This window comes from Bubalus bubalis, chromosome X (genome assembly GCF_019923935.1).
Source record: "Bubalus bubalis isolate 160015118507 breed Murrah chromosome X, NDDB_SH_1, whole genome shotgun sequence".
Lineage (NCBI taxonomy): Eukaryota > Metazoa > Chordata > Mammalia > Artiodactyla > Bovidae > Bubalus > Bubalus bubalis.
Genome location: NC_059181.1, coordinates 9,615,083 through 9,630,016, shown reverse-complemented (window position 1 = coordinate 9,630,016; position 14,934 = coordinate 9,615,083). Strand labels below are relative to the sequence as shown.

At 45.6% G+C, this 14,934-nt stretch overlaps 1 protein-coding gene across 2 annotated transcripts in view; it reads left to right on the top strand.

Moving 5' to 3' along the window:
- CLTRN (collectrin, amino acid transport regulator) overlaps window positions 1-14,934 on the top strand; it is a 40,389-nt gene that overhangs the window by 8,109 nt on the left and 17,346 nt on the right. For both annotated transcript variants that reach the window (XM_025276342.2, XM_025276343.2), the window contains one exon: window positions 14,650-14,763. In XM_025276342.2, the coding sequence (XP_025132127.2) occupies window positions 14,650-14,763 (114 nt within the window). The remainder of the gene's footprint in view (window positions 1-14,649; window positions 14,764-14,934) is intronic.

Genomic DNA, 14,934 nt, shown 5'->3' with positions numbered 1-14,934 from the left:
TCTTAAAAGTTTCAGTATAGTTTTGATAGTTTTACATTTTTGTCTATTCTTTTGGAGGAATCTTCCCTATTTGTGATGTTTTTTTCCATCTCTATTTGTGATTAGGGTAACACTCCTGGTTTCTCTCTACCCTCTTCCTTCACTATTCGCCTTGAGAGGTGAAATGACTGGACTGATCTGATTGATGGGCTGGAAGGGGAAGCGGCGTACTCTCAGCACACATTTTTCTGTGCTGCTCCTCACACTAAATACAGAATCAGGCCCTGCCTGGGCAGGCTCACACACCCTCATGGCTGTTTGTGCTGTCTACAGCTATGGACTGTTTAGATTGGTAGGTACCAGATCCTAAGGTGTTAAATATCTTGCCTCTTCCTCCAGTATGTGGTGATAGCTGCTTCAGTTCAGCTCTACCTGGGTCATTAGAGATGAATTTATCTCATTTCAGAGTTTTTTTTACAATTCGGAAGGAAATTTACCTGCTGATGAAAGTTATATCCTCCAATGAAGTCTTTTATTTTGGTCTCCTGTTTGCTTCATTATTTTGTCTTCTGTTAAAAACCTAGCAAAGAGGGTTTCTATTTATTGGTCCTACTCAAAGCCACAATGTATTACGCATAAGCTGTGAATATAAGGAATAAACAGAAGAGTAACATTTGGAGGAACAAAATAAACATACAATATGTGGATTTGTGTGTTCACACACACACACATGTATTTTAAAATATGTAACCTATTCACATGATTCAAAAAATTGAAAGAAGGGGGTGTAAGGTAAAAAAAAAAATGCCCTAAGTGAACTCTACTCTTATTTTATAGATTTTTAGAAAAGATATATTTGCTTTTATATTATGCCTTTAAACTGAAGCATTCTTTCTGAAATGATATTAATATCCTTTTTAAAATAAAAAAAAAGTAGAAGATTGCCTTCTAAAAAATCAAAAAGGAAAAATATAAGGAGAAAAGGGAACCCTAGTACTCTTCTGGTGGGGATGTAAATTGGAGCAGCTACTATGGAAAACAGTATGGAGTTTCCTCAAAAAACTAAAAATATGTGTAAGGCGTAAATATATTTATTATGTTTGTAAAAATTCATTCTGTACGATTGCAGACCAAGGTTGCTCTTCTGTAATTTATGGGATATTATGTTTTAAAGACCATCTTGGAATACAATTAGAGAACTTAGTATTTTGATGTACTAAGACCTATTTTAAGCTTAATATTTTACCTCTGCAAAAACGTTAAAGATGTTATTTTCAAAAAGTTAAAAAAAAACACCCTAAAAATAGAATTAACATATGACCCAGCAGACCATTCCTGGTTATTTATCAGAAAAAAGAAACATACTAATTCAAAAAGATACACACATCCCGATGTTCATAGAAATGTTATTTACATTACCTAAGCTACAGAAGCAACCTAAGTGCCCATCAACAGATGAACAGATATAGAAGATGGTGTACACACACACAAACACACACACACACACAAATGGAATACTACTCCGCCAGAAGAAAGAGTGAAATTTTACCATTTGCAACAATGTGGATGTACTTGGGAGGGTATTATGTTTAGTGAAATTATGTCAGACACATACTGTGTGTTATCACTTCTATGTGGAATCCAGAAAATAAAGCAGACTTGTGAATGTGAGTATAACAAAAAGAAACAGACTCAGATATGGAGAACAACCTAGTGACTACCAAAGGGGAGAGGGAAGCGGGAAGGACAAGACAGGGGCATGGAATTCAGAGGTAGAGTTTGCTGTATGTAAAATAAATAAACTACAAGGATATATTGTATAGCACAGAAAATATAGCCAATATTTTATAACTGTAAATGGAGTATAGCCTTTGAAATTACAAATCAATATGTTGTACCCCTGAAATTTATATAATATTGTACATAAACTATACCTCAATTAAAAAAAAAGAAAAACATAAGGAAAAAAGCCATTGGCCATCTCACAATGCTAAAACCCCTCAACTAGTCTCTTTTAATCTTACTGTGATTCTTGATCAGCAGAATTTATATATACTGTTTTTTATTATACTTTTACTTCCTCTGAGTGCAAAATTTCATCTTGTGACTATGTTAAATCATGCTTCCATTCTTAGGAAAAGTTAATTTAAATTCATAATATTTTAGATTAATTTTGAGAAGTTCACTTTTGAAATTTTTTATTTTCCCAAGCCTGTGCCTTATAGGAGTCTGTGAATATATGATCTTGTTTATTTGCTGAGATGTTTTAACTGGGTGCATAGGCTATATATAGTACCTTTTGTTGCCAGTGTCAGTTGAAAAAATTGAAAAGTACAAAACTAGATTGGGGTTCTACAAATTTTTCCCGGTAAATTCTCAGCTTGAGTCTCAGCAGTACTGCTGTCAGCAGGCTGAGTGATGAGGGCTGCCTAATGAATCAGGATGTGTTTAAGATGCAGTACAGGTGCGGGCCCGATTCTACATGCGCTGCCCTAAAGGTGGCTGCATCTTTACATGATCATGTGGCCCTCTAGGAAAGGGGACCACACGACACAAGATGGATTGAAAACGACTTCCCAGACAGACTGCCTCTCCCAAGTGTGACAGGTAACAGAAAAACACCAGTAGCTTGGCAAACGGATCAGATATTAAATCTGCCTTTCAGAGGTCTTTTTGTGCCAGTGTCAGGCAGATTGAATTCTAGAGGGGTGGCATGTATCCCTTTGAGGATGGCTTCAGGGATTCAAATCGTGATCATTTGCCAGTTTAAAAAAACTTTTTTCCTGTTTATTGCTTATTCTATGGATATTGCAGAAAACTTACAGATATTGAGGTGTACTGGATGGAAAATGTAAAGAACAACTCACTAATGAGGGCTTCCCTGGTGGCTCAGTGGTAAAGAAACTGCCTGCCCATGCCAGAGACTCTGGAAACACAGGTTTGATACCTGGGTCAGGAAGATCCGCTGGAGGAGAGCATGGCAACACACTCCAGTATTCTTGCCTATAGAATCCCATGAACAGAGGAGCCTGGAGGACTATAGTCCATGGGGTCACAAAGAGTCAGACATGACTTAGCAACTCAACAACAACTCACTAAAGATAGCAATGAACAGAGTAATGAAGACTCTCAATTTAATCCCAGCTTTTACCCAGTCCTAACTACAGTATCTCTTCTATGAAGCATGATCACCTCCATGACACAGGGTTAGTGTCTCCTCTGCATATTTGGGAACCTACGAGCAGCCTACCCTTGACCCATAGAACCTGGTTGGACTCTGCAGGAGGTTGTTCCTTCTAGAGTGAGGTCCTGGCTGCCTCCATGTAGGACTACGTCCAGTCACCATGACCCCACGCAGGCAGTGGAAGAGAAGGTCAGGGGTCCCAAAGGCAGAGGTGTGGGCCTGCAGAGAGGGGGCGGGGCGCCTCCACCGCCCTCCCCAGAGCACGGGTGGGATGGGTGGAGCAGTCTGCACTTGTAGCTCACAAGGAGCTGACAGCTGGGTCCATGTGAGGAGCTGGTGCCCAGGCCACACTGGTGCCAAACTTGCCTGCTCCCCTGCCCACCTCAGGTCACACAGAGCCGCCAGTAGAGAGAGGAGTCGTCTGTGAGAGGAGAGATGGGCATGTCGTTCCCCAGCTTGCTCACGTGCCGAGGCGTAGCACCAGAGTAGCAGCGCCTAGAGCTCTGGACACCATGAGAGTGTGTCCAGGCACTGAGACCATCCTGTGGGTGGAATAGAGACTGGCACCTGCCTCTCAGCTGGAGAAAGCTGAAGGCAAAGGCAGCTCGAGCCTGCATGAGCGAGAGAGAGCGGCTTTGCCAGCAGTCTGCCCTCGGATGGCAGCTGGGGCCAAGTGGAGGCCACTGAAGGGAGCTGGATGGGCCTGTGGGGCCCAAGATCCAAGTGCAGGGCCCAGGGAAGGCGGAGAGTGGGCAGGCAGGGCGAGGTGGAAGCCATCGTCTGTGCCAGGGGAAGGGCCAGTGCAGAGATCGCCACGCCTTCTCCAAAGGCCCCAAGTGCACTCTGGAGGGACAGGAGGGCCCGCCATGATGAGGCCACCAGCAGGCAGGGGCGCACGGGGAGCCCACCTGGGGAACCGAAGCTGGCCTCGTCCTGCAGATCCCCGCCCCCTCCCCTGTCCCTTTTCCATCCCTCGGTGAGCAGGAGTGGGGGAGGTCAGGGACTATGGGCAGGAGGAGTGGAGCCTGGAGGGCAGAATGCATGCTGCACAGGCCAGCCCAGTGGGGAGGGAAGCTGGGTGTTAGGGGCGGGAAGACAGTTGGTCTAGGTTTTGATCAGACTGGCCTGAGCTCTTAAACACCCAGAAATGACCCACCAGCTCTATCAGTCCCTCCAGATGCTGCAGGGAGTGAAGGAGAGAAAGAGCTGCCAGAGCACCCAAGGCAATGGTGTGAGAAGCAGAAGACTTCTTCACTGGGCTCTCCTGAGGCTGCATGTGCTGCACTGCTGGGTGGGAGCCAGAGAAATTGGTAGCTGCTATCGGAAGCCTGCTGTGTAGGCTGCTGTATAGGCCCTGAGACTTCAGTGGTGGATAAATCCAGGTCCCACAGAGGACATTCGCAAGGAGCTGGCCCAGGCAGACATGGAAGATGAATGAAATGGGACAGAACCAATTCTTTTGAAATCATTGCTGACAGATCTTGATATCAGGTGGTTTTCTTGCTCTTCCATGAGTTTTCTTAAAAGTAGGACAGATGATGCAAGTAAAAGACTGCTAAGTGGTAGAAGGTTCTGCTTTTATTAGATCAGGTTACATTAAGTTTTCTTGGGACTTTGAAGATAGTAAACAGGTGTTTTCAAGGTTTTGTTGTAAAGTTTAGTCCAGATTTTTGAAAAGATTTTCACAGGAAGTTTTAAATGTTGAAAGTATTATCTCAGGAAATTATGATGAAATTTTAGTCCATTTTCCAGGTCAACTGAGAAATTTATCTGCTTCCTTTACTCAAATAATGTTTTTATCGGATAATTGATCATTTTTAGCAGAGAAGTAGAAGTGTAACTCAAGCACAGTGTTCTCTTTCTGAGTAAAATGATGTAGGGCCCAGAATGAATTTCTTCCTCTGTCTAATTATTCAGGGATAAGCCTTGTGATCTGAGAAGGAACAACATGCTCTTGTATCCATGGTAAGGGGATTAATGGTCTTGTGCTTGTAAAATAGCAGCCCAGCTCCTATTTAGTCCTTTGATTTCAAGAAACAAGAGCCTGATTCTTCTCAGCCCAGTTGGCCCTGTCTGGTGCCATTGACGAGAAGTGGCAGCGGAGCCACTTCTTAGACAGTTACCTTCAGTCCAGGGCTCCCCACACTTGAGGAAAGGGAGTGGACATTTCTATCTTAGTGGTTTGCTGACAGAAGCAATTGTTTATGTCTAAGTATTACTGTTTCTGACACAGTTTGACAAAATTATTATTCAAGTGAACGCAAAGAATTCCATCAGACCCATGTATGTTTACAAATCTTGAAAATGTATGTTTTCCATTTAGCTGTGCTAGTGCAATTTCACTCTATTGATTTTTGAAGTGTGATGGATCCCAGTATGTGAGCTGCAGGGACTTGATATTTGTGTGTATTGTGAAATGATCACCACAATAAGTGTGGTTAACATCTGTCACCATGCATTATAATAAGATTTTATTTGTCTTGATGAGAACTTTTAAAAATTTAGGCATTTCAGTTTATTTATTACATCAAAACATGCTTTGAAAGACAAGTTTAGTTCAGTAAGTGCTGTTGCCTGATTTTTCATTTCATGCAAACCCTAGAGGACATTCACTGTGGTCACTTTGGGAAGAAAGGCTGTGGAAGAAGTCATGCGGGTTGGACTTGATGTATAAGTGGAAGGAATTGGCATCTTTTTGTTGCTAAGTATATTATCTATTGAAATCTGTAAATCAGTCTTCATGTTACTTACTTTAGCACCAACTTTCTTTACATGTACACTTCCTCTTGGCTATTTCTGTCTGCATCAGATTCAGGAGTCTTCGTATACTAGAGAGTCCTCTGTGTTGCATTGTCTGAATATTTGTGACTGGGGAACAAAGGTTTGGGAAAGAAATCTCCCTCCTTTCCTTTATTCCTTTTCTGTTATTGCTATGCTACCCCCAACTTAGTTTCTCTGTTACTCTCTTTCTGGGATATTGTAGAGACAGTGAATAAAAACAATGGAGCTCATTTCTCCATTCTGTTAGTTCATCCATCCGTCCATTCATTTCACAGTCCCTGAGTGTCCACATGGACGGCTCTTTGGGAATTCAGCCTTGGCCTCAGGCCCCAGGCCCGGAGAAGTCTTGTGTTGCTGATGGACAGGGTGCTTGATAGGCTCCCAGGGGATGTCAGCTGATAAATTTGAAAATGGTGTTCAAAGCTTAGTCTATGAAGTTCTCCTGTGGGTAAAAATTAGAACCCCTCCTGACAAAGACTATGGACAAACCACATGGAATTCAGAAGTCCTTGCTCACCCCACAATCCTCAGTCAGTTCTCAGATGGAGCATGGAGATTGTGGGCAGATTCTGGCAACTTGGGAGTTTTGGCTTCCATGTTGGATTTAATCTTTTGTTAGGCTCACACTGTGAACTTGAACTTCAAGTGTCTTTTTAAAAAAAATTTATTTTTTTAATTGAAGTATAATCGCATTACAGAATTTAGTCATTTTCTGTCAAACCTCAACATGAATCAGGCATAAATATACACATGCCACCTCCCACTGGAACCTCCCTCCATATTCCTCCCCATCCCAACCCTCTAGGTTGATACTGAGCTCCTGTCTGAGTTCATAATTACCCCAAGTCATACAGCAAATTCCCATTGGCTACCTATTTTACTGGCTTAAAGCTGGCTTAAAATTGAACATTCAAAAAACTAAGATCATGGCATCCAGTCCCATCCCTCCATGGCAGATAGATGGAGAAACAACGGAAACAGTCACAGACTTTATTTTCTTGGGCTCCAGAGTCACTGGAGATGGTGACTGCAGCCATGAAATTAAAAGACACTTGCTCCTTGGAAGGAAAGCTATGACCAACCTAGACAGCATATTGAAAAGCAGAGAAATTACTTTTCTGACAAAGGTCTGTTTAATCAAAGGTACAGTTTTTCCAGTAGTCATTTATGAATGTGAGAGTTGGACTATAAAGAAAGCTGAGCGCTGAAGAATTGATGATTCTGAACTGTGGAGAAGACTCTTGAGAGTCCCCTGGACTGCAAGGAGATCAAGCTAGTCAGTCCTAAAGGAAATCAGTCCTTCCAATGGACTGATGTTGAAGCTGAAGCTCCAATATTTTGGCCACCTGATGCGAAGAGCTGACTCATTGGAAAAGACCCTGATGCTGGGAATGATTGAAGGCAGGAGGAGAAGGGGACAACAGAGGATGAGATAGTTGGATGGCATCACTGACTCAATGGACTGAGTTTGAGGAAGCTCCGGGAGTTGGTGATGGACAGGGAAGCCTGACAGGCAGCAGCCCGTGGGGTGTCATAGAGTCAGACAGGACTGAGCGACTGAAGTGAACTGCATTGACCTATTTTACATATGGTAATGTAAGTTTCCATGTTATTCTCTGCATACATCTCACCCTCTCCAAGAGTCTTAATAGCACTAAATGCCCTTGCAGTTGAAGTCTTCTCCCAACCCCCGCTAACCATAGTGGCCAATCATTGTTAGCTCTTAGTGAGCATCTGTGAGTGAATGAAGCGTGCTTAACATCCTGGCTCTTAACCCAGGGGCCCATCTCCTGGGCTATGGTGGACATAAGAAGATGGTGTCCGACCCCCCGTTTCTCCCTCTTGTTGCACCCGACTGCCCTGGGCGAATACTACCCTAGGGAACGTAGTGGGGATGGTCACAGTAGAAGGAGCTCTCCCTGCCTGTGGTTCAGCTCGTGTTGGACTTAAGTGTCTTACTCCTGTGGGAACCAAGACAGTGGTTAATTTCTCAAAGGATCTTCCAAACCAGGAGGCAACCCCAGCCCACTGGGGCATCTCCATCTTCACATGCAGCCTCTGCTTTGCAGCTGCCTCCAGAAGCAGGGGTGTGCTTTCCCCTGGCCCTTTCTCCACAACCTGCTACTCTAGCAAGTAGGCTTACTCTATCCTAGGTCAACTGCTTCAATCAGAAGGAAATGGAAACACATCTCTGTAATTCTGTTTCTATAGTTGTTATTTGTAGAGCACAAGCTTACTGGTGTGTTTGCTTAAAACCTTAGGCTTACTTTTTTTGGCCAAACCATCATGTGGGAGGCATTCTTACATGTTCTATTGAGGAAGACCCAAGCAGCTAAAACTAATCACATTTTTGCTCATATCAATTTTGGAGAAGTGATGCTTCTTAAGACATAGTAGAATGGGAGATACCCAAATAAATACGTGGTTCATTTGAGTATATCAAGTCTAGCAAAGGGCAGGTAGTAGACCTCAGAATAAAAGCTTGACTTATTGAATTGCAGCCCAGGACATTTGCTGCGTAACAGTAACGGTCACCATTGAAAATGTTGGCTGTAACAAGTGTAGGAACAATTTTAATGATTCAGAAATCTTTATTTCTAAGTAGATAACAGCTTTTCCTTTTGTTTGCTGAGGTGCTGTGTAACAGCCTGAGTTGCGTCTGGTGAAAACTCTGAATGAAGAACTGGAATTCATGGGAAGGGACAGTGGAGTTTCCTGGTGACGGGGACAGAGGAAGCGTTTGTGGCCCCAGTGTGTGGATGGAGTTGTGTGCATCCCTTCTCCTGCCTTGTTTCTCTTCATAGCATGCCTCCCCACCTGCCAGTGTGCACATTTATTTATGTGTTTACCTTCTGTCTCTGCCCTCTTAGAAAACGCACTCCATGGGAGGGAGAAGGGACTTTGCTCTTTAGAGCTTATCTTCCAACTCTCTGAAGGGGAGTATTTTGAAATTCATGTTTGCACAGATTTAAAGATGCTTCAGATGGAACAATCTAGGCAAAGTGTCCAAATGACCCCTTACTTAGTTCTGGCCTCCTCTATTATGCCAGCTTGTTACTTTGTATTTACTTAATTGATACGAATGGCTGTGCCTAATGTGCCACTCCCATCTTTTTCACTGGACAGGATATTTTTGAGTTTTTTGGTTTAAAAAAAATGTAACTCTAGCTCAGTAGTTTTCAACTAGGGGTCATTTCTGTCCTTCAGGGAATGTTTGGCAATGTCTGGAGACATATTTGATTGTTATTACTGGAGGATGTCCTGCTGATACCTAGGCCATAGAGGCCTGGTTTGCTGCTAAACGTCCTGCAACCCACAGGGCGTGCACAGCACAAAATTATCTGGCCCAAATCCAGCCGCGGAGGAAACCCTGGGCTCTTTCCTTCCTTAAATCTGTGGGCTAGTCATCCCTTGGTAGCAATACCATATTGACTTTATCCCTTCCTCTTTTAGTGGACATATAGGTTCTTCCATTTCTCTCAGCTGAGTAAGGGGGCTGGCAAGAACGGCCTCACCATCTGTGTGTGTCCGTGGGGGGGATGTGAGTGGGTGGAAGGGTATTTCGGGTGGCCCCACTACGTTCAAGGAAAAACTTCCAAATGCTGCTTCAGAAGGGCTGGACCCATTGATGCCCACAGCACTGCCTGAGATTCCAATTCTGTGTATCCTTCCCAGCATTTGATATTAGTCACCTTTTTGAGTTTGCCAACCTGAAGATGTTAAATGAAGAGCTCGTTTTTAAAAATTACATTGTCTGATTGTTATGTGCTGTGTGCTTAGTCGTGTCCGACTCTTTGCCACTGCATGGACTGTCACCCGCCAGGCTCCTCTGTCCATGGGTATTCTCCAGGCAAGAAATCTAGATTGGGTTGCTATGCCTTCTCCTGGGGATCTTCCCGACCCAGGAATCGAACCAGGGTCTCCTGTTAATAAGGCCCCAAACATGAGTCATTTGCATCCCAAGCATTCTACAAATTGGGGATTATGTTATTGGCCAGCACACACCATTTCATTTTCTTCATCTCTGTGTCTTTGAAAATGGCATGTGTTGGGAGACCAGGCTTGACTCTTTCTGCCAGCAGAGGTCACTGTCCCTCAGTGATTCTCCACCAGTGTCATTCTGCCCCATTCCCCCACCCCACCGGCAATATCTGGCAGTGACTGGAGACAGGTTTGATTTTCAAAGTAGGTTATGTGCTGTCACCTAGAGGAGAGGTACCAGAGAGTGAGTGAAAGTCGCTCAGTCATGTCCAATTCTCTGGGACCCCGTGGATTGTAGCCTGCCAGCCTCCTCTGTCCATGGGATTCTCCAGGCAAGAAATCTGGAATGGGTTGCCATGCCTTCCTCCAGGGGATCTTGCCAATTCAGGGATTGAACCCAGGTCCCCTGCATTGCAGGCGGATTCTTTACCATCTAAGCAACCAGAGAAGCCCAGGAATACTGGAGTGGGTAGCCCATCCATTCTCCTAGGGATCTTCCGAACCCAGGAATCGAACCGGGGTCTCCTGTTAATAAGGCCCAGTACATGAGTCATTCGCACCCCAAGTATTTACAAGTTGGGGGATATGTTATTGTCCAGCACACACCATTTCATTTTTTCTTTTTTCTTTTTTTTTTTAAATTTTATTTAACTTTACAATATTGTATTGGTTTTGCCATGTATCAAAATGATTCTGCCACAGGTATACATGTGTTCCCCATCCTGACCCCTCCTCCCTCCTCCCTCCCCATACCATCCCTCTGGGTCGTCCCAGTGCACCAGCCCCAAGCATCCAGTATCGTGCATCGAACCTGGACTGGCTGGCAGCTCTGTTTTTAAAAATGGCATGTGTTGGGAGACCAGGCTTGACAGTTCCTGCCAGCAGAGGTCACTGTCCCTCAGTGATTCTCCACCAGTGTCATTCTGCACCATCCGCCACCCCACCGGCAATATCTGGCAGTGACTGGAGACAGGTTTGATTTTCAAAGTAGGTTATGTGCTGTCACCTAGAGGAGAGGTACCAGAGAGTGAGTGAAGGTCACTCAGTCGTGTCCGCCTCCTTGTGACCGCATGGACTGTAGCCTGCCAGGCTCCTCTGTCCATGAAATTCTCCAGGCAGAATACTGGAGTGGGTAGCTGTTCCTTTCTCCAGCGGATCTTTCGAACCCAAGAATCGAACCCAGGTCTCCCGCATTGCAGGCAGATTCTTTACCAACTGAGCCACCAGGAATACCCAGAGGGGAGATACCAGGGTTTCTGTTAAAACCCTATGCTGCCGAAGTCTGCACCCCACAGAGAATTGTCTGGCCCAACAGAGCCAAGGTGGAGAAAACATACTGTGGATAAAATCCTAATATTTGAATCTTTGAAAGGAAGACAATGACAATCCTCATAGTAATAATGAAACTATTTTTATTATTATGTAAAAGAACAACCTTTAACCTCTATAAAGGTGATAGAGGGGAAAGCTCACCTTCCTGAGAAGGGTCTTCTTGGGGGAAAAGGCAGCAAGGAGTGAAGGCTTGGGAATTAGCGGTGCCCCCTCAGTGTGGGCTTTGCAAGGTGGAGGGGTGGCTTGGGGGCTGGGCTGATGCGCTGGCTGGGGTGGAGGGAGGTGGCTTGGCTGTATATGTGACTCAGGCAGGGGTAGGGCAGGGCTCAGCTGGGTAAAACAACTGTGGGTGGGAGTTTCATGGGGATGTGGTGTCCAGGCCCTGGCTCTCTGGACACGAGGGGGGACATCAGGCGGCAGGAGGCCCAGGACAGAGTGCTGGTCTGCTCCCATCTCTGCAGGGAGGCTCTGTGACTCTGCCCTGGGGGTTGGGGGTGGCAGATGGGGGGGAGTAGGGGCATGGGGGGTGCTGGGCTTGGAGCAAGGTAGGCTGCAGACAGGGAAGGCTCAGGCAGGGCCAGCAGTCGGGTTCTCAGACGCTGTTGCACCCGTAGCCGAAGCTGGTTCTCAGAGGCCCCGGCTTGGGCACAAAGGCAGGGACCACTCCGTTCCTACACACGGGCTGGAAGGCCGACAGCCTGGGCTCAGGGCTCTGCCTCCTCCTCTTGGTCTCAGAACAGTCAAGCAAGTGAGGCTCATCTAAGCTCCTTTCTCCGTTCTGGCATTGAGTAAGGGGCCTCAGTCCGGTCTCATTGGCACAGACGTCTGGTTGCTCCGGGCTGGGCTGACACGTGTAGACGCTGCCATTGCGCTCAGGGAGGGTGATCTGGATGGTCACTAGGCTCCGTCTGCTGCGGGGGTGGCGGCGTTTCCGCGGGCGAGCCTTCCTGGAAGTCTTGCGACAGCGGGAAAAGCGCAGCCCCATGAAGTGGTGGAGGAGCAGCCAGCTGGGAAAGCTCCTCCACGCCTGGGACACCAAGGCCCTGCGGGTTGGGCTACGGTACAAGGTGGGTGAGTCGCCCTGGATCCGCCTGCCGCGGCCCCGGAGCGCGTGGCGGACCAACAGGACTTGGCCTGGGCCCCGGCCCAGCGGGACGCGGGCGGCCCAGGGCCGTGGGAACGCGGGCTGCGCGTCCTTGTCTGTGCCCAGCCACCAGCCCAGGTACCTGCTCAGGAAGCTGCCCATGCTGGCCGGGCGGTGGGGTCGGATCTTCGAGCTGCTTTGGCTTCTAGGAGTCTGAGGTCAGCAGACGTGAAGCACAAGAGACTCAGGCAACTGTTGGCGTCAGGCTACAGGCTGGCGTGTGTGGCGTTGGCACCTCGGGGTCCTCAGGGCTCGGGGTCCTGCGCACACTAGGACTGTGCCCCCGGACGCAGGACCTCAGTGGCTGCCCCTGCCCTCTGAGCAGAGTGGTTCCTCCAAGCTTCCGCTGCAGGCTCTGGATCTTGGCTCTGGGCAGATCAGCCTAGGAGTGCCTGAAATCCTTGTGCTTTATATTTGAAGGGACAAAAATGAAACAGTGTACAAGTTTTTGTATTCTTGTCTTTTGAAGTAAAACAGTGACTGAAAAGATGATGACTGGGCAATGTGAAGATATAGAAACAAAGAATAGCTTTTGGGCTAGGGAACTGGTAACAGTTTAGACTGTAATTCGGCTACGTAGCAGAATCACTTGACTCCCAGTTCCTGAAAGATACAGATAAAGGCCTGAAACACATTCGTAAGTTGTGTTTATAGGAGGGTGACCCCCCACCCCTCAAGGCTTCCTAGGTGTCTCAGTGGTTAAAAAAAAAAAAAACAAAACCAAAAAAAAAAAAAACCTCTGCCTGCCAGTGTAGGAGATGCAGGAAATTCAGGTTCGATCCCTGCATTGGGAAGGTCCCCTGCAGAAGGGAATGGCAAACCACTCCAATATTCCCTGCCTGGGAAATCCCATGGACAGAGGAGCCTGGTGGGGTGCATTCCATGGGATCCCAGAATCAGACATGACTGAATGACTGAGTTGGCAAGAGCACAACTCCCTCCATTTGAAGAAAACTGCTGACTACAAGGATGTAGATCCTAGACAGGTTGAAATTGAAAACTAATGATGCTTGAAACTTCACCTTGATGCCACCAATTCAAGAATTGTTCACAAGGTCATCATGCCCTGTTCCTTGAACACTATAAAACTCTTCACTACCCCCTCCAGAGTGGGTCACACAATCTTAAGGGCATTAGCCCTCTGTGGCCACCTCTGCCTGGCAAAGCAGTAAAAGCTACTCTTCTATACTTCACCCAAAACTCTCTCTTGTTTCTGTTCGGCACTGTTGAACAGAGACCAAGTTGAGCAGCAAACACATAATCTGTACCAGGTCTTGAAAACTACAGAAAATTGACAGAAGGGCATTCTCTTTCAGTATGTACAAAAGAACACAATGCACTTGAATGCTCCTTTAAGGGAAAAGAGTGAATTTCCTTATATCCATAGAGGCTGTGTGTTTCTTCTAGAATGGTTGCTAATGTCACTTTGGGAAATTTTATTCTTAAGAACTGGAGAAAGTTCTTAAGAACTTGGTTGGTTTAGTGTGGACTCTCCTGTAATTTTCTGACAATGTTGGTTTAGTGTGGACTCCTGTAATTTTCTACCTTCATGGATTTCATGCATTCATATATTGTCTCCAAACACTAATGCCATTTCTTTCTTGTGAAAGAAGAAATGATCCAGGTATACAGGGTAGAGTGAGGCACATTTCCAGTTTACACTTGGAAGCTGATACCTACAAAAACAGTGTTCAAAGCCTCTTGCAAACATTAGAGCCCCTCTGTCCAAAAATCTGTTATTTGGCCGACCTCAGTACTGGGGTAAGAGACGGGCAGAGACAGTGGCCAACAGAGGCAGCAAGTAGTGGATCAACAGATTTGTCTGGTTCTGAGAGGTGGAAGGCTGAATGAGGAGGACACTAGAAAGATCTTGATGAGGAAACAGAAAAGACTTCAGTATTAGGGAGGCCAGGCCAAGTGTCGAGGAAACGGATGCTGTCAGCTAACAGGTGATGGAGGTTGCAGTTCCTGCCGCCTTCCACTGAGTCATTCCTTTTGATTTTGGGGTTTGTTTTACTCTTGGTAATTTCCTATTTAAGAATGATCCCCAAGCCTATGATTTTGAAATAAAGGAAATTTCCTATATTATTTTATTGTTAATTGAGACATGTCTTCATAATAGTAGAAATGAGTTAGTGAATTCATAGCTAAGATACCTCTTAAGATGGTCATAACGCCGAAGTGGAATTACAATACAATTTGGTATTTTTTGCTTATAATGTATATTTTTTCTTCTCATCATCTGCAGAATCTCCCATGTCCTGCTTTGCAATGTAACCCAGCGGGTGTCGTTCTGGTTTGTAGTTACCGATCCTTCAAGAAATCACACCCTTCCTGCTGTTGAGGTACAGTCAGCCATCAGGTAATCACTGCTAAGTATGCCTTCTCCTGGTAAATCAACTTGTTGATTAATTCAGCTGTTTTCATAGATTTTGTAGACTTCTCTCCGCTTCACAATGATTTGTTTATTAAGGTGTCAGTGATTTTGCTGTGGTGGGCCAGAGGCCACCAGCATGGAGTGGGCAGAGGTTCG